General features: G+C 42.2%; 1 protein-coding gene across 1 annotated transcript in view; it reads left to right on the top strand.

Moving 5' to 3' along the window:
• The first annotated feature begins 4,391 nt into the window (after window positions 1–4,391).
• The window catches only part of Hel89B (histone acetyltransferase 1), a 161,048-nt gene continuing 145,360 nt past the window's right edge, over window positions 4,392–20,079 (top strand). Inside the window, exons 1-2 of the mRNA XM_080271725.1 lie at window positions 4,392–4,695; window positions 19,261–19,401. Of these exons, the coding sequence (XP_080127851.1) occupies window positions 4,392–4,695; window positions 19,261–19,401 (445 nt within the window). The remainder of the gene's footprint in view (window positions 4,696–19,260; window positions 19,402–20,079) is intronic.

Below are 20,079 nucleotides of genomic sequence, written 5' to 3'. Positions count from 1 at the left end.
CTAAGGATGAATATCTGATGTACACAACGTCTTCCCTTCCTAAAACCTTCCTGTTCTTCTTCAACTAATTCCTCTGTTATTTACCTAATTCTGTCAATAAGTATCCTACCACATACGCTACCGGTACATTTCTTGTTATAATACCGGGTAAAAGACAAATGTTCCTATGACTGCCACATACTTCTTTTTCCCCTTTTCCTTTGTACAGGGGAATAATTATACCTGAGCTCCAATCCTCCGGGACTCTGCTTTCCTCCCAGGCCAGTCTGCACATCTTCCATATCCGTTCTACTACTGTCTCTCCCTCATGCTTCAGTATTTCAACAGTTCCTTAAAGCGTTCCCTCCATCTGCTCACTTTTCTCCCATCTCCACTAGCAGTATACCATTTTTATGTTTCATTCCCAGATTTACTTCTTTATCACTTTGTCTAACTCTCTTTACCTCTTTCCAGAACATTTTCTTGCATTTATTTTCAGTATCAGTAATACTTATTGGTTGATACGTAAACTTATGATCACTGACATGCTAGTTGTTAGTTTTGTCAGGTAGTGTTCTGCAAGTATTCTGCAATATGTACTTAAAAATCTACCATTCTGTTTTTATTGAATTATAGCCCATAAATATGCAGAATTATTTTACTTATTTATTTATAGCTTTTTAATTTATGGTACCGGTATTTATTTATTTTGACATAGGTCTTTTCCATGACTTTGTTGCATTTGCCCAGTTACTCAGAATCAACATTTAAGGCAAGGATGACCAGCCTCACTAATCCCTGAGTGGCATTAGGCCTATGTGAGCAGTAAACCTCACCATCCTGTGGATGGAATCCCTTTTGGACTCCATCCGTTTGTTACGTCACAACCCACATGATCATCTGGCATAACTGTATACAGTAGTGTACCAGGCGACATGTAGAGGTGTGCGGTACGTAGGAGGACTACTGGGCCTTGAAATCAGGCTGTGAAGCCTATGCCCAGAGTCGGTAACATAAAAAAAAAAAAAAAAAAAAAAAAAAAAAAAAAAAAAGGTATATAGTTAGCACCCAACATAGAAGTTGATTTCCTGATTACAGAAAACCATTTGGCTTGATGGTAAGTGCAGAGTTGCCTGAAGGTAGCACTGCAATGTATGAGTGAATATTGGATACCCCCACTAAGTTGCCACATACCCGGTACTGTGCTAGTAAATTTGGAAAGAATATTTCATGTGCCATCAGACCTCAGTTCATGTTTGTAGCCCACAGAGTATTGTATCCACATCCATGCATACAGATTAGCCTTTTTTGTCATCCAGATATCATCACCTATTTCCTGTTGTACAGTATATATACAATTGAGGTCACATCCTGTATTTTCTCTTCTGCATTTGAATGTCTTGTTATATACATGGTATTGCCATCAGTGAGGCCTCTGAATTAGGGTACAAAAATGACTGAAGTTTTTTTAGCATTGGCAGTAAGTTTCATGTTTCCCTGTGTTCAGATTTAACTTCCTGAAACTAGGGTATTATTGCCACAATAATTTGGTTTAGTACCATATGAAGTACTGTATTGCATTTGTAACAAGAGCACTGTACTGTGCAGTATTTACCTGCATCATAAGATGCCAGGTGTATGGTTGATACAGACTTGCAGTATTATGCCATCTTGTTGATACATAAGGAATTTCCAAACATGTCTCAACAATTGAGTCAATTGAAAGATGTCAGAGTCTTCACTTTCCCTTGTTGCGGTGTTTCATGGACAGTTTAATCAGTGATATAATCAGGATGGTGCACTGGGTGTACTTTCCTTCCCCTCACAATGATGCATCTCAAAGCTATGAGAAATATAATAGGTGTGAGTGTGGCTTTCATTCTTCAGGTACTTAGTTAAAAGTTTCATGAGCAACCAGATTTCTTTCACCTGTAATACAGTCTTGATCCTCACATGCAGGAAGGTCTGCCTGACACATCCTATCACAAGGACTTAACCAGGATTATTGGTGGGAGTGGTCTCCACTGAGTAAACTGCATCATACCAGAATGCTGAAGAGGGAGGGAAGCAGTAAATAAAAGAAAAAAAATTCTGCTAGGAACCATTCAAAAAATTTGTAAATTCAGTAGCTATTTAGAATGATCTGTTAGAAGCTAGTTATCCAAATTTTGTATGGAGGAATTCATGGCTGTGGTTTGACACTTTTTATATATATATATATATATATATATATATATATAACATGTCAAATTGACTCCTCAGATAGGTACATTACAAAGCTGTGGGTAGAAAGGTGTACCTATGAGGTAGAGCCAGGACTTTGTGGGCTTAAATGTTGAATGAATGCATGTGTGGCCCATGTCCTTGGACAAGTTGTTGATTGGTTTTCTGAATATGCCTAGTATATCATATTCTTCCCCTTTCCCTGCTCTTCGTACCATACCTCACGTTGCAGGTGGGAAAATCATGCAGGACAGTGATGATGATGCTCTGTCAAAAAGTGTATTACTTTTGTAGCTAAATATTCAGTAATGAGCAGGGGCATAGCTGGGATTTTTAAAATGAGTTGGTTTTGACCAAGCCTAATTATGGGTTCTCCCGAGAACTCCTTAAGGGAATCTTGGGGTATTTTTTCTGAAATTTTTGAGATGGCTAGTGCCACCCTTCCGGGTAGGCACACCAGTAATAGGGAGGAGGGAAGAGGGAATGGTTTCCATGCAACCCTCCTGCCCCCCCCTCCCATTAAAAAAAAAAAAAAAAAAAAAAAAAAAAAAGCATCATAGGGGAGGATTTAGTCAGAATAATTAATCTGATACACAAATCAGTACTGTACTATATTTTTATGTCATGCATGACCTCACTAACATACCGATATGAAAGTTAATTTTTCATATGCATTGGCAAAAGGTAGTTAAAGAAGAGGGGGGAAATTCAGGACACCAGATATAGGCTATACATAGTGATAAGAGTAGTGGAGAACTTAATATGACACAGCTGTTTTCCATGGGATGAGAGGATTGCACATATGGCAAAATACCGTAGGCTGTGTGTGAACCTGACTGGACCTGAAATGCCATTGATGAACAGAATTGGACCTGAATTGGCATTGATGAACTTAATTGGATTTGAAATGCCATTGATGAGCCTGACAGGATCTGAAGTGCCATTGTTGAGCCTGACTGGATATGAAATGCCATTAATGAGCCTGACTGGATCTGAAATGCCATTGTTGAGCCTGACTGGATCTGAAATGCGATTGATGAGCATGACTGGATCTGAAATGCCATTGATGAACCAAACTGGATCTGAAATGCCATTAATGAACCTGATTGGATTTGAAATCCCATTGATGAACATGACTGGATCCAAAATATTGTACTGTTGATGAAATATTTAGTGATGGGTGGTAACCCTATGGCCAAGTAACAGGATGAGGTCAAGTCTACTATGGTCTTCCTGTTAACTGGATGGAGCAGTGCAAATCTGGCATCCATCCGGGAACCAAACCTCCACTCTCTTCCCCTGTGCCTTGTTGTGGCAAGGAACTGTCTGCTGCAAGGAAGCATCAGTTCACTGCATAATTTGCCTCTTTGGGAATGGTTGGTTCACTGTGATTGAGGGGTCTGCCCAGCCAGCCAGACAGGAGTTGCTCAGCAACAAGAACTACTTTGGATGTATTGGTTCTATCTACTACTATCTACTGCCAGACGCCATAATCCCGTAAGGGGTGGCCATTTGACTTTGAGTTACTTGTTTTACGGGGAAGGGCTCTAACCCTCCATCAACCCACTTGTTGACACATAGGGAGCACATATGGTTTGGTTATATGGTTACCACCCAGCATTGTAAATGGTTTCTTGGCTTACAGGAAACCATTAGGCTTGTCACTCAATGTAAAGCCTCCTGTAAAGGAAAGAAAAGCAATAAGAAGTGACAGGAAAGATGGGAGAAATAGGAAGAGAGGAGGACAGGCACAGAAAAAGAATGATAAAGGCTAAGGAAGAAGTAGGCAGCACTACATCAAGTGAGTGGATGATGGTCGCCACCACCAAATTATTCCGACTATGCATACGTACGTCTTCATTCCCTAATTCTTGGAAAGTATCCAATATCCACCCAGTTCCAGAGAAAGGATGTTCCTCTGACCCCTCTGATTGCAGACCAATAGTTATCACATCTTCTCTTGCTAAAGTATTTGAAATTGTAATAAGCACATAGTTAAAAATCTTGAATCCAATAACATAATTCGTGATAGACAGTATGGTTTTTGCCAAGAAAGATCCAGCGCTGATATACTTTGTATTGGTTGATCATAGCAAAATTCCGTGCAGGTGGTGGTACAGTAGTCTATTTTGGTTTCATCTATAATAGCTGCATGTCAGCTTTTCTTTCACATGTTTTCAGTGTTGACAATGAGTACTGGTTCTGTGTTTAGCCAACAGTTTGTACATTTAGGTTGTTATTTATCTTTCAGATTAGATCGTTTGTTTGTTTTGCTGGAAAATGGAGGATCAGGTGTTACTCGCCAGGCTGCAGCACAGCAACTGGGTGAGGTGGTGCGGCTTCATCCTCACGACTTACCCTCACTTCTGACACGTGTCCACCTCTACCTGAGTCATAAGTCATGGGATGTAAGGATAGCTGCAGGGCTGGCAGTGGAAGCCATAGTCAGCAATGTGCCACAGTGGAATCCTCAACCACTACAGCTAGACCATGGTGGGTTTTTGGCATACATACTTAGTTACATGCAATTTTTGTCATAGTAGTAGTGGTAGTAGTTGTTCCCTAGGCAGTCTGGCCAAACAGCCCCGAGTCCCTAAGGAAGGCCTTGGCCGAGACTGGGCTTTCCCACAGAGCTTTCAAGGAGTGTGTGTTGTGTTGTTGGCATAGGTGATTGTGTGCAATGCAGTCTTCCTTAATATACTTAATCATATGGGGTGCTGTGTTACATCCTGGACAGGCATCTGCAATGAAGTCATCCAGCCATTTCTGGTAACTTAAGAGGACTGGATGATGCCCACATCTCAGCCTGGCCAGGTGGCCCCTGACCTCACGAGGGAGATAGGATTCAGAAGGGTAGATATCAGGAGGCCATTCATGCAGCTGTGTGTTGTCTTTAAGTAACGGAATGGAGCAGCGAGTGATTTGAGTATGGATATGCTTCTGGAAGCTGGTCTGAGGTGGGCAGGGGGGGAGAGATGACAGTATTTGTGTATGATATTGTGTGCTGGGTGTTGTTTTGGTGTTCTTTGGTGTGTGTGGATGTGCTGCCATGTAGTTTAGTGGATGTTGTGGGTTTGTGGAGGCTGCAGCGAGAATTTGGGTGCCTCTCATGTCTAGGTGATCCTTGACTTTGAGGACTTTGGTTTCTTGATGTAGATGGTCTGTGGGTGTCGTAGCTGTGCAGCCTGTGATTATTTTTAGGGCCTTGTTCTGTATGGTCTGTAGTGTGTTTTAGTGAGATTAGGAGCCCAAGCAGGGCTTGCATAATTCATCACTGAACGTATATATTGTTTGTATACTGTGGTGTTGGTTTCTTTGTTGTGTCCGAATTTTGTATGGGCAAGTGACCTCAAGGCATTGAGTCTTGGTGATATTTTAATGTTTGTGATGTATTGTTTAAATGACATTGATGTATTGTATGTTACACCAAAGATTTTGTGTGTGTGTGTATGTGTGGTAGGGGAGTGTTGTTTATGGTGAGGTGTGAAATGTGATTATGTTCTGCTGTCCAGTTTGTAAGAAGGGTCACTGTAGATTTGGCTGGGACTATTTTGAGCCTTTTTGTGGTGAACCATTCATGTAGTGTGTTGAGGTAAGGTTGGAGGATGTGTGCAGCTGTGTTTGTGTTTTGGTGTGTTCATGTAAGCATTATATCATCTGCATAGGAAGCTATGTGTATCTGTGGTGTGTGGGGTGTGGGTATGTCATGCATGTATAGGTTAAAGAGTGTAGGGGACAAAACAGATCCTTGGGGGACGCCATTTGTGAAGTTTCTGTTGTTCGATGACTGACCATCAAATGTTACATGTGCACATCTGCCTGCTTAGTAGTTTGCCAGCCATCTTTTTGTGTTATGGTGCATGTTTGTGTTGAATATTTTGTTTGTGAGGTTGTGGTGGGGGATGGCATCAAAAGCTTTGCTAATGTCTTGTGTGACTAGGAGTGTTCTGTGTGGTGGCCTAGCTGAATTCATGCCATCTAAAACTCTCTGTGTAAGGTCTGTAAGAAGAGTGTTTGTGGAGTGTAGTGGCCAAAATCCATGTTGTGATGGGGCTAGGGGAGGGTGAGGTGTTACTAGTTGTAGTACCAGTCATTCAGTGACTTTGGAGGGGGTGCAGAGGAGTGTGATGGGGCGGTGTGAGGAAGGTAACATAGGGTCTTTGTTGGGTTTAGGGATAGTGATGATAATGCCATGCTTCCAGATGTTGGGTATTATGTTGTGTGAGTAACTGTAATTTGATATGTTAGTGAGTGCTTGTATGCCTTGTGGTCCAAGGTGTTTAAGGTAAATGTTGCTTATGTTGTCTGGTCCACAGGCAGGTGAGTGCTCAAGGTTGTTGAGAATGTGCTTCATCTGATTGTAAGTGAAAGGTGCATAGTCTTGGTCTGTGGGGAGCTGTCTCTTATTTCGGATGATACATCGGTCATCGCATTGGGGGTTTAGATGGCTGACTTGTGAAAAGTGATTGATGAGAGTGTTTGCTTGTTTTTTATTTGAGGGTATTGTGTCTGTTGTTGTGATGGCAGCATGTGATTGTGTAGTGTTGCTGTTGGAGGGTGTGATGGTGTTTAGTGTTTTGTAGAGTTTACTGGTGTTTGTTTTGTGGCCAGGTTTTTGGAGTTCATTATTTCAGTTTAGTGTTTGCCGTTCTGATACTTTATTGTTTATTTGAGTGTTGAGTTCTTGTATTTGTTGTACGGTGTCTTGTGTATGGGGTGTTGGGGAATGTCGAAGTGTGTACGGTTGATTGATGAGACTTTGAATTTCTGTTGTGAAGTTGGGATTGTCTCTCTTTCTGTTGTCTCTAGGGATGTGTCTTTAGTCTGCATTTTGTATAATTGTATTGAAAGTGTGCACAGTGGTGTTGATGTTTGTGATGAGTGTACCGTTTAGTGTTTCGAAATGTTGTTCAATTTCAGTTGTGAAGGCCTTCCAGTTGGCTGTCTTATAATTAGTGTATGTGTGTCTGTGGCCATCTGGGGTGATTCTGGTTATGATGGTTGGGAGGTGATCAGATCCAAGGGTTTTGACCACTCTCCAGGATGTAGTGGGGGTAAGGTTTGAGGAGCAGAGGGTGATGTCTGGGGATGATGGGAGGTAGAGGGCTTGGTGTGGGATATGGGTATGTTGATGGAGATTGTTCAGTACGAAAAGATGATCTGTCTGGGATTGTAGTACCAGCCCTTTGTCTGTGTCAGGGTTGTTGACATGCCAGGCCGACGCCTTGGCATTGAAAGCACCACTCAGGATGATGTTGGGTATGTTAATGATGTGTATTTGAGAGTAATTGTGTGGTACTGTGGGGGACAACTGGGGGGAAATGTATGTGTTGGCGATTGTTATTCTGTTGTTGATAATTAGGACGGTGTCAGATTGTAACACCAAGAAGGAAGCATGGGGATGGAGATGAAAGCACATTAAAAACTCATGTGACTGGTTCAGACACCAAGTTGTGATTGGTCAGCATCCCTGTTTGCACTCTTCAGTGCTCCATCATTGGCCAGTGGCTAGTTGCTCTCCAGTGTTTAATGTAATGAGTACCTTTTTATTAAATTTCAAAATATATTTGAGTAAATGTATTTGAAAGTCGTATTTAAACTAAGTAAATGTATTGGAAGAAATACTCCATATACAGTACATTTTTAAAAATTGATAACAAAATAAAGTTGCTTGAGTACAGTACCAGTACTCAAGTAAATTTACTTAGTTATATACAGCTACTGCAAATTGACTTAGGACCTCCCCCCACAAGGCATTAAAATACACAGAAATCATAGTATATCACAATGTTTGTTCATGAAATGTCATTCATAAATATGAAATCATGTTTCCCTTGTTTTTCAGGACCAGTTGGATGTGTTTTGGCCTGGAATCACTTAGATCTCTAAAGTAATCTAAGGACATTTCTTTGCACCAAACATTTGTCAGTTCAGTCTTGAGGTTGTCCGGATTGGATGTCTTCTTCGCTGTCGTGATTTTCTTCATCTTTGCCCAGCAGTTTTCTATCGAACTTGGATCCGGACTGTTGCCAGGCCAGTCGAGGACCTCAATCCGATTACCCTGAAGCCATTTTGTCACCTTTCTTGACTTGTGACATGGAGCTGAATCGTGCATGAAAAAATTGCACCCATGAGTAGCAAAAAAGTTTAACAAATGATCTTTCAGAACTTGAATGTACTGGCCACCATTCATCATCAAATTCTTAGAAAGAAAGTAGGAGCCTCCCTTCCCATTTCAGCTAAGAAACACCCCCATACCATTACTGATTGTGGGTGCTTAACAGTCGACACCGTGTAAGCAGGGTCATATCGACAACGGGAGGCAGGACGATGAACCTTGGCAGAATGAACCAGGAACACTTGAAATGTATTTTCATTGGAAAACATAACTTTTCTCCACTCCTCCGATGTCCAGTGTGCATACTTCTTGGCAAACTGAATGCGCTGCTTCTTCATGCGGTCAGTGAGAAGTGGTTTCTTGGCTGCGGTGTGGCTTGGCAAACCTGGCTCCTTCTGCAAGCTGTGATGGATAGTTCGAATTGAGACATCTTGTAACAGCTGGGGATGCATTCTCTTCAATTCTTCTGCTGTCAGTCGAGGATTCTTGATTACTTCCCTCTTCAGAAGCATATCTGTACCTCTGGAAGTCGTCCTCTTCTTTCCACCACTATGCTTGTGCATCAGGTGGCAGGCCACGCACTGCAACAAAAATTTTCATGACGATCAACTTTGCGGGTCCAGTATGTTCACAAATCATGTTGATAGGGACATTATCCTGCTTCCATGCAATGATACGGACCCTCTCATCTCTTGAGCAGTACTTTCCATGCATGACAACTCGACTCTAGGAAGATAACAGAGCAAACAGTAATGCATACAAAAAAAGAGGGAGGTACAAGCTCGGAGTGACGGGAACACATACTCCCACTCTCGCTTCTGGGCAAGCACTGACGTGCTGAATGTTTCACCACCTCCACCAACACCAAAGGAGTTGCCAGTTACTTCCTGCCCCAAAAATTCGCTTGGTAGAGGTGGAAACACAAAGCAAAGACAGAAAAACTCTCCCATAGCAATTCTGTGTGTAGGTCCTAAGTCAGTTTGCAGTGGATGTACATTACAACTCAGCTCATAGGCAAGTGAACAGTGCCAAAGTCTTAGATGAAACACACACATTGTTACACATCTTATTGCACATCTTGATTTCTTTTCTCCCAACAGTTTCCAGTAACTGTTGGGAAGTAATTACAGTAACTTACTGTAGCTGGTTTTGGCACTTGTCATAGCTCCCAGTCCTGAACCTTGACTAGCCTCAGTATGGGGATTCTGTAGGAGGATACATTGTAATAACTGAAATGAAACCTAACAAATTAATCACACTGTCCTGGCCAGGATTTGAACTCAGGACCCTACACTCCAAAATGTGCACACGTTACCACTGAGCCTAACAGAGGATCCTAACTTTACTTACAGGCAATGCAGGCATTCATATACCCCATTACATCCCTCTTTTTTCCCTTTAGTGATTAATTTGGTGAGTTTTGAATACATGTGATAGAGTAGCATTAGAGGCCACCTTTGGGGACGCTGCGGACCACACCGAGCAGTTCATCCGTGGGATGTAAGGACAAGGATGCTGCAAGCTAACCAAGGAACAATACCAAATTGCCAGCCAAACCATGCTTAACATTCCACACCGCTGCCAATCAATGTAATAACTGAAATGAAACTTAACAAGTTTCTTATGCTGTCCTGACGGGGAGTGGAACTTTGGCCCCTGCCCTTCAAATGCGTGCATATTACCACTGAGCCAAACACAGGATCCCCCCTTTGCCTGTGAGTAATGCGGGCATTTATAGACCTCATTACAACTTGGTGTCATTTGATTGTACTTGTATATGCAGACTGAATATTGAACATCTGTCTATATATCTGTCTATTGCCAGATGCCTTAATCCTGTAAGGTGTGGCCACAAACAAATCTCCTCCATGTTGCCCTGTCCCCTGCCATTTCACTGCCCTGCTCTCAGCTCACACACCCCTCTGTCATATACCTCTCCATTCCATCCCTCCATCTCATCTTTGGCCTCCCGTTCCCTCTCCTCCCCTTCACCTCACTCATGTACACTGTCCTCATTAGTCTCTCGCTCTCCATCCTCTCCACTTGTCCAAGCCACCTCAGTGTGTTTCTCCTAACTCTTCTTATCACATCCACATCCATGCCACAACGCTTCATAGCTACCTTATTTGTCAGACTGTCTCTCCATGTGACTCCAAATGCTCCTCTCAAATAACTCATTTCCACTCCTGACTTCTTTCCGTCCAGCAAGGTCCAAGCTTCACTTCCATACGTTAAGAGTTGGTATCACAATACTGTCATGTAACTTTTTCACTTCCATGCTCACTTCCCTATTTCTTATCATTGCTTTCCAGGAACCAGCAACCTTTCATCCTTGTTGTACCCTTTCAAGCACTTCATCCTCTAAACTTCCATCCTTACTCATCACACTACCCAAGTGCTTAAATGCACTCACATTTTCCATTTCCTCCTCATCCAACCTCACAGTACATTCACTGACTTCGCTTCTCTCGAAGACCATAACTTTACTCTTCCCTACATTCACCTTTAAATTCTGTTTCTTACACAATCTCCCAAACTCATCCACCAAGCCTTGCAGCTCCCCTTCATCTTCAGTTAACAACACAGTGGCATCAGCAAACAACAATACAGGTAGTTTCCAAACACTGCCCTCTCTCTTTAGGGCCACTCCAGCATCCACCGCCCTACCTTGTATCTCTTTTGTAACCCCATCCATATACAGATTGAACAACCATGGGCACATGACACATCCCTGTTTCAAGCCAACCTTCAAATAGAAAAATTCACTCAGTTCACTATCCACATGCACCGCAGCCTTGGCACCCTCATACATACCCTTCACAGCATTCAACAACTTCCCATGTACTCTACATATTCTTAAGACGTTCCACAATCCTTGTCTATCTGCCGTGTCATATGCTTTCTCCAAATCCAGGAAAGCCGCATACAAACTTTTCCACTAAATACCAAAGAATAAATATCTGATCCACACAACCTCTTGCCTTCCTAAAACCTCCCTGTTCTTCTCCAACTAATTCCTCAGTTATTTCTCTAACTCTGTCAATAAGTATACTGCCATATACTTTTCCTGTTACACTAAGAAGACAAATGCCCCTATGATTACCACATACTTCTTTTTCCCCATTTCCTTTGTACAGGGGAATAATTATACCTGACTTCCAATCCTCTGGGACTCTACCTTCTGCCTAGGCCAATCTGCACATCTTCCATATCCATTCTATTACTCTCTCTCCCCCATGCTTCAGCATTTCACCACACACTCCATCAATTCCTGGGGCTTTCCCCATTTTGACTTTCTTCATTGCTTCCACAACTTCCATCCTACTGATTTCTTCCTCTCTTCTCACTTCCCACCGTCTCCCAGCCATTTCCCAGCCACTTACACTCGCGTTACTTTCATTCTCTATGTTCAGCAGTGCCTTAAAGTGTTCTCTCCATCTGCCCATTTTTTCTCCCTTCACTAGTATTCTGCCATTTATATCTTTCACTCTCCAACTAACTTCTTTGGCACCCTGTCTAACTCTCTTTACCTCTTTCCGGAACATTTTCTTACATTCCCTTCACAACACACTCAAATTCCTTCCAAGTTCCTCATCCACTCTTTTCTTACTCTCTCTTACTAATCTTTTCACCTCTCTCTTCCTCTCTACATATAACTCTTTCTTCTGTCTGTCAACTTCTTCGACACCCCTGTGCCCCTGTCTCTCATCCACTCACTCTATGCTTTCTTCTTTTGTGCCACAGCCTGTCTCACCTCTTCATTCCACCATGCTGTTCCCTATACCCCTTTGGCCTTGTCTTCATGCCACACACCACCCCACATGCTGCACTGATTTCTTTTGTGAATATATTGCACACACCTTCCACATCCCCCATCTGCTCCAATCCATATTTACCCAATCACTTCTCCACTTCCCTCATATATTCTGCCCTTTTTCCATTCTCTTGTAACCTTTCTATCTATCTATTGCCAGGCACCTGAATCCCATAAGGGGTGGCCACAAACAAATCGCCTTCATGTCGCCCTGTCCCCCGCCATTTCATTGCCGTGCTCCCAGCTCACACCCCCTCTCTCATATACCTCACCTCTCCATCTCATCCTTGGCCTCCCCTTCTCTCTCGCCCCCTCCACCTCACTCACATACACTCTCCTCACCAGTCTCTCATGCTCCATCCTCTCCACATGGCCAAACCACATTAATGTATTTCTCCAAACGCTTCCTATCACATCCACATCTGCACCACAGTGCTCCTTCACTTCCTCATTTGTCAGTCTTCTCTCCATGTGACTCCACATGCTCTTCTCAGATAACTCATTTCCCCTGCTCTCATTCCTGATTTCTGTCCCTCCAACAAGGTCCAAGTTTCACTTCCATACATTAGAGTTGGTATCACAATACAGTACTTTCATGTAGTAGCTTTTTCATTTCCATGCTCACTTCCCTGTTTCTTATTATGCTTTCCAGGAACCAGCAATTCATCCTTGTACCCTTTCAAGCACTTTACCCTCTAAGCTTCCATCCATAATCATCACACTACCCAAGTACTTAAACGCACTCACATTTTCCATTTCCTCCTCATCCAACCTCACTGTACATTCACTGGCTTCACTTCTTTCGAAGACCATCGCTTTGCTCATCCCTACATTCACCTTTACATTCCGTTTCTTACACACACTCCCAAACTCATCCACCAAGCCTTGCAGTTCCCCTTCATCTTCACTTAACAACACAGTATCATCTGCAAACAACAGTACAGGGAGTTTCCAAACACTACCCTCTTTCACTAGGGCTGCTTCAACATCCACTGCCCTACCTTGTATCTCATTTATAACCCCATCCATATACATATTGAACAGCCATGGGCACATGACACATTCTTGTTTCAATCCAGCCTTCAAATAGAAAAATTCACTTAGTTCACTATCCACACGCACTGCAGCCTTAGCCTCCTCATACGTACTCTTCACGGCCTTCAGCAACTTCCCATCTACTCTTTCTATTCTTAATACTTTCCACATTCCTTGTCTCTCCACCCTGTCATGTGCTTTCTCCAAATCTGATATAGGTGTATTCCTAGGGAATCATAATTTTAATTGGAGGAGTATGATGAGGGTCGTTATAAAAAAAAAAATATATATTGTCATACATTTCGACATCATGATGCCATGTTCAGTGACCTAAGAGTGGAGCAATGCAATTGATATATGAAAGTGAAAAGTAAAAAATAACCTGAACATTCATATGAAACTTAAATACTGTATGTACTTAGCTTACCATATAAGAACCTGTTTAGGTACATATACGTATATGCATATACAACGTGTATATATACACACATTTACACCCACCACCACCACCAAATGGTGGTCAGAAAGTCCACTTCCCCAACCTCTGTATACTCCTGCATCCATTACACACCTTCTCATCCTGCCATCCACACACTCGTAATCAGTCATTGCCTTGAGTTCATTCAGTTCACCACCCACTCTTCTCATCACTCGCCACGTATACCTATGGATCATTTTGTGCCTGAAGAGGGTATTGGCTATCACCAACCCCCTCCCGGCACAAATGTCCACTAAAGCACTTCTATTCTCATCCATCTGTACAGGCACACCCCACTCACCAACTACTCCACCCACCTTCACATTCCCTACTTTTCCATTCATATCTCCAATTAAAAACACACTTTCATTCCTTTCAGACTTTTCCTTGCACACTTCCACATTTGTCCGGAACTCTTTTCTCACTCTGCTTGCATGATCTTGCGTTGGTGCATATACGCATACAATCGCCCACATTTGTAGTCCAGCTTTCAGTCTTACCCACACAGTCCTTGAGCCAACTGATCCATGCTCTCTTATATTCTCCTTCCATCTGTTACTCACAACAATACACACTCCATCTGCCCTCTCTTTCTCACCTACTCCCACGCATATACCCCATCCATATTCCCTTTCTCTCTCACACTCTTACCTCTCCATTTAGTTTCAGTTAATCCACGTACATCCACTTTCGCACCCTCAAGCACCTGGACAATCTCTCTCTTTCACCTCATCATTTGCACCCCTTACATTTAATGTGGCTATCAGATCCATGTCTTTGTTCGGTCCTTATTCGTCACCTTTTGGTCAGTCCTGGTCCGAGGCTTCTTGTTCATATTTTTAGTTAATTGTTTTCCAGGGAGGGGCACTAACCCTCCGTCAACCCACTTGTTGTCATGTAGGGAACGTGTTGGTTGGTTATAAGAGTACCACCTAGCAATGTAAATGATTTCCTGGTTTACATGAAATCGTACATAAAGTTGTGAATTAAATGAGAAGGAATATTGTGAGAGGGTATAGAATACTAAGAAGACATTAGGACAGAGCATCACCAAATGTTTGAAGGGAAGTTGGAGGGAACATTTGGAGAGGAAAGTTTTATGTGGTGTTGAACAAGAAAGTAGATAATCACATTGATAATAGATGGAAAAGAGGTGACACTGAGAGTGGAAGTAGCTCAAAGCCAGAGGTACTATATAGGGTTGGGCTGATGAGCAATTTTGCCGATTAGCGATTTGTCGGTAGTCAATAATTGGCCAGTACCGATTAATCAAATGATTATTAAGAAATTTTTATTATGATTATCATCATGAAATTGTTGATAGCACAAAGTTAAAGACATCACCCTAATGTTATTTTTTACTTTATTTACTGCCCAACTGCCATCTCCTGTATGGAGACCAAATAGTTTTAGTCGTTTGCCACTTTTCTGTAGTCTAGTTTTGCTTTGTTGCAACATGTCGTTCTGTGCATCCTGGCTGCAATTTGTTAGAATTTGCCATTTTTCTTGGTCATGTAGTGATCCTAGATGCTACTAGAAATGGAAGAGTACAGAAAATGTATCAATCTTTCAAGCCCTCTGCTAACTTATCAGTCAGGTATCTTAATTTAGTGTGTGTTTGCTTAAAATACCACTCATGATTTTTACTTCCAATAAAAAACACATATGGTTTGATTTTTTTTTTTTTTTTTTTTTTTTTTTTTTTTAATACAAAAATATCCGAGTTTCCCTGAACATACACTTTCAAGAAAACATGACACATCAACAATGTATATTACACACCAAGTCACCAACACTGCATCTGCTGTTTCTCTACCACACTTCTGTCTATCTATCTATAGCCAGATGCCCTAATCCCATAAAGGGTGGCTGCAGACAAAATGTCTCCAAGTCGCTCTGTCACCCACCATTTGACTACCCTCCTCCCAACTCACCCCCAACCCCTCTCTCATATACCTCTCAACACCATCCCTCCACCTCATCATTGGTCTTCCCCTCCCTCTCCCTCCCTCTACCTCACTTACATTCACTGTCTTAGTCAGTCTTTTATTCTCCATTCTCTCCACATGTCCAAACCTCCTCAGTGTATTTCTCATAATCTTCTCAACCACATCCACATCCACCCCACAACGTTCTTTCACTTCTTCATTCGTCAACCTGTCTCTCCATGTCGTCCTCTCAAGTAACTCATTTCCACTGCGCTCACTCATGACTTGTTCCCCTCTTGCAAGGTCCATGCCTCACTTTCATACGTCAGGGTAGGGATCTCATAACTGTCATGCAGTGACTTCTTAACTTCCATACTCACCTCCCTATTTCTCATCACTGCTTTCAGTGAACCAACAACCTTCCTTCCCTGCTGTACTCTTTCAAGCACTTCATCCCCCAAAATTCCATCCTTACTTATCACACTACCCAATACTTGAATGCATTCACGTTCTCCATATCCTCACCATCCAGCCTCACGGTGCATTCTGTAACTTCATTCCTCTCAAACACCATAACTTTACTCTTGTTTACATTAACTTTCAAATTCCTCTTCCTACACACTGTCCCAGATTCATTCACCAAACCTTGCAACTCCCATTCATCTTCACTCAACAGTACTGTATCATCAGCAAACAACACCACCAGAATCTTCCAAATATCACCCTCATTCATTTGAGCCACCCCCACATCCACTGCCCTATCTTGCACCTCCTTTACAATGCCATCCATGTATATATTAAACAACCATGGAGATATCACACAACCCTGTTTCAGTCCCACATTGAGATCAAAGAACTCACTCAGCTCACCATGCACTTGCACCGTAGCCCTAGCTCCTTCGTACATACTCTTCACAGCACTCGACAATTTCCCCTCCACTCCCAAATATACTTAATACCTTCCACATACCTTGTCTATCTATTCTGTCATAAGTTTTCTCCAAGTCCATGAAGGCAGTGTACACTTTCTTTCCCTACTCTAGATACTTCTCCACTAAACATCTAAGGACAAATATCTGCTCTACACACCTTTTTCCCTTCCTAAGTCCCCCTTGTTCTTCTCCAACTAGCTCCTTTGTTATATGCCTAACCCTATCAGTGAGTCTTCTGCCAAAAAGTTTTCCAGTCACACTAAGAAGGCAAATATCCCTATGGTTACCACACACTTCTCTCTCCCCTTTTCCTTTGTATAAAGGAACAATTATACCTGATTTCCGGTCCTCCGGAACCCTTTCTTCTTCCCAAGCCAGTCTACACAACTTCCATATCCACTCCACTACAATCTCACCCCCATACCTCAGCATTTCACCACACACTTCATCAGTTCCTGGGGCCTTTCCCATCTTGGTCTTCTTCATTGCTTCCACTACTTCCGCCCTACTAATCTCTTCCTCCCTCCTGTCATCTCTTCTTCTCCCAGCCATTCCCCAACCACTTATACATGCACTGCTCTCACTCTCTGCATTCAACAAATCCTCATAGTGCTCCTTCCATCTCCTCAATTTCTCTCTTTTCCACCAACAATCTATTATTCCTATATTTCACTTCCCTACTATTACCCCTTTCACACTGCCTTACTTTCTTTACGTCCTTCCAAAACAATTTCTTACTCTCCCTCCATTTCATACTCAGATTCCTCCCAAACTCTTCATCCACTCTCTTCTTACTTTCCTTCATCAGTCTCTTCACCTCCCATCTCCTGCTCACATATACCTCTCTCTTCTCTCTCTCATCTTCTCCCCTACCTATACCCGCTAGCCATTCACTACATGCCTTCTTCTTTTGTTCCACAGCTTGTTTCACCTCATCATTCCACCATGCTGTCCCTTGAACTCCCCTGCATCTCCTTCTCACTCCACAACCCACCTCACACACTGTGCCTATCTCTTCCGTGAATATCTTACTTCTTCCACTCCTTCCATCTGCTCTAACTCACACCTTCCCAATCTTTCTTCCACTATGCTCTTATACTCTGCCATTTTCTCACTGTCTTGCAACTTCTTCACTCTTCTCACAGGAGCTGTTTCCTCCTGTCTTCCCCTTTGTCTTTTCAACCATTTTCTTTGCAGCCTTACCTTGGCCAGCGCTAAGTGATGGTCCGAGATTCCATTCCCCCACCCTCTCCACACTCTTGCATCCAACACTTGTCTTCTGATTCGCTCATCCACACACACATAGTCAATCATTGCCTTTCGTTCAACAAGTTCACCATCCATCCTCCTTATGACTCTCCATGTATACTTGTGGATCATCTTATGCCGAAAGTAGGTGTTGGCTATTGCTAACCTGTTACCAGCACAGATGTCCACCAGAGCACTACCATTCCCATCTACTTCAGCTGGCACACCCCATTGACCAACCACTCCATCCACTCGTACATTCCCAACTTTGCCATTCATGTCTCCAATCAAAAACACTCTCTTGTTCCTCTCAGATTTTTCCATACATGCCTCTACACTTGCCCAAAACTCATCTTTCACTCTTGCCACTCTGTCCTCTGTCAGCGCATATGCACATACAATCGCCCACGCTTGTATACCTACTTTCATCCTCACCCATACAATCCATGCACCCAGTCTTCCATACTCTTTTATATTCTCCTTCCACTTCTTTCTTATCATGAGACATACTCCCTCTCTTGCCCTCTCATACTCATTAACTCCTGCACATATTCCTAAACCGTACTTCTATTCTCTCACCCTTTTGTCTTTCCATTTAGTTTCAGTCTGTCCACAAATATCCACTCCTGCATCCTCAAGCACCTGAACAATCTCTCTCTCTTTTTCATCCTTCACTCCTCCCACATTCCATGTCCCCACCCTCAGAATGTCCTTTGTCCATTCCTTAGTCATCAGCGTATGGTCCGTCCTGGTTCTGAAATGAAGAGATTTGTTTCATTCTTTTTTGTTAATCTTTGTGAAGAACTATAACAAAATGGAAAACTCGGTTCTTTTATTTTCATTATCTGTCTGTCTGTTCTGTAAGATGGGAAATGGTAAAGATAAATAGAATGAGCACATAAAACTAATATAAATAATTTATGGTAACTTATATACATTTGTATAGGAACTTGCTTGAAATAAGTGCTTTGGAGAGGGTATCAGAGTTTTGGTAACATCACCATACTCATATACTGGCATTGATACATTATGCAGGTTAGTAAAAAGACAGAAGTAAGCATCTTCAATTGATTGGCCCCAATTAATTGGTCAAAAGGCGAAGTACCGATTAATTGGCAAAGTGGCCGATTAGGCCAATTACAATACCAATTACCTGCCAGTTAATCATCCCAACCATCATACTATAGATATTTCTTGAAGAGAGTTCCCAGGAGGGAGGAGGATGTTAGAATGATAATGGATAGATCCCAGATGAAGTGAAAACAAAGTTCTTTTGTTAAGGAAGTGTACTGAATTGCATAGTCAGTTGACAAAAAAGAAAAAAAAAGTATAATTTGATGATGTTTTAGTTGCAGCAATACTGTACTTATATCAAGAAAAACTGATAAATTAGAAGCACAGCATTGGTATTTGTAATTACAGATAGCTGTGTTTTAAGTTTACAATACCTTGTTTATTGTTCTCATTTAATACATTATGCTGGTATAACTACCATACTTTTACAGGTACTGAAGAAGATGAGAATGAAAAGTCGGCCTCAGGACAATTGTCACTTAAAGCCTTCAACATCCATCTTGTGCTGGAGAAGGGCTCATATCTTATGGCAGCAGATGAAAAGCTGTTTGATGCAGAAGATGAAAATATGCGTGAGTATTAGGGGCTCGCATTTGTTTACCTGGAGCCCTAAGAGAGTGTTATAGCTAAGATGGTAAAGATTAAGTGCCATATATGCAGACATACCAAAAGTACTATAGCTAATTAATTATTTTTCGAAGCCTTGTGTGGTGAGTTAATGTAACTACTACTGGCAGTGTTGTAGTTTTTATATTAAGTTAGTATAGTAATTTTTTTTTTTTTTTTTTTTTTTTTTTTTTTTTATAAGCTGTACCAGTTTTCAAGTCATTGATTTTGTTTTCATTTTTGAAGGCTCCAGCATGCTTGCATGCATTGGCCTTGGTCATCTAATGGTGGCTGTCCATGCTGCTCAATCTCTGGCAGCCTCCCTGTTCAGTCCCTAAACCCTGAGGTCACACTTAATGACCTTGTCCCAGGTCTTTTTTGTCTACCCCTCGCGACCCCACCCCTAAACTTTAACGCTTCTCACATTCTGCACCTAATTTTATCTCCCATCCTCTCCACATGCCCAAACCACCTCAGTCTACCTCTCCTCATCACACCACCAATACGCTCCAGTCCCATCCTACTTGTCAACTCTTCCATCGTAAACCTAGCCCCCCCCCCCTCCCCCAGGCCTTGCACTCAGGGACATCCACCTAATCACTCATTTCTGTATGTTTGAGCCTGCGAATATCCTCTTCCTTTAC

Source organism: Coenobita brevimanus, chromosome 47, assembly GCF_032717465.1.
Source record: "Coenobita brevimanus isolate Jiangsu-jjx chromosome 47, ASM3271746v2, whole genome shotgun sequence".
In the NCBI taxonomy this organism is placed as follows: Eukaryota; Metazoa; Arthropoda; class Malacostraca; order Decapoda; family Coenobitidae; genus Coenobita; species Coenobita brevimanus.
Note: the sequence above shows the minus strand (reverse complement) of the source record. Positions and strands in the feature narration are given on the sequence as shown.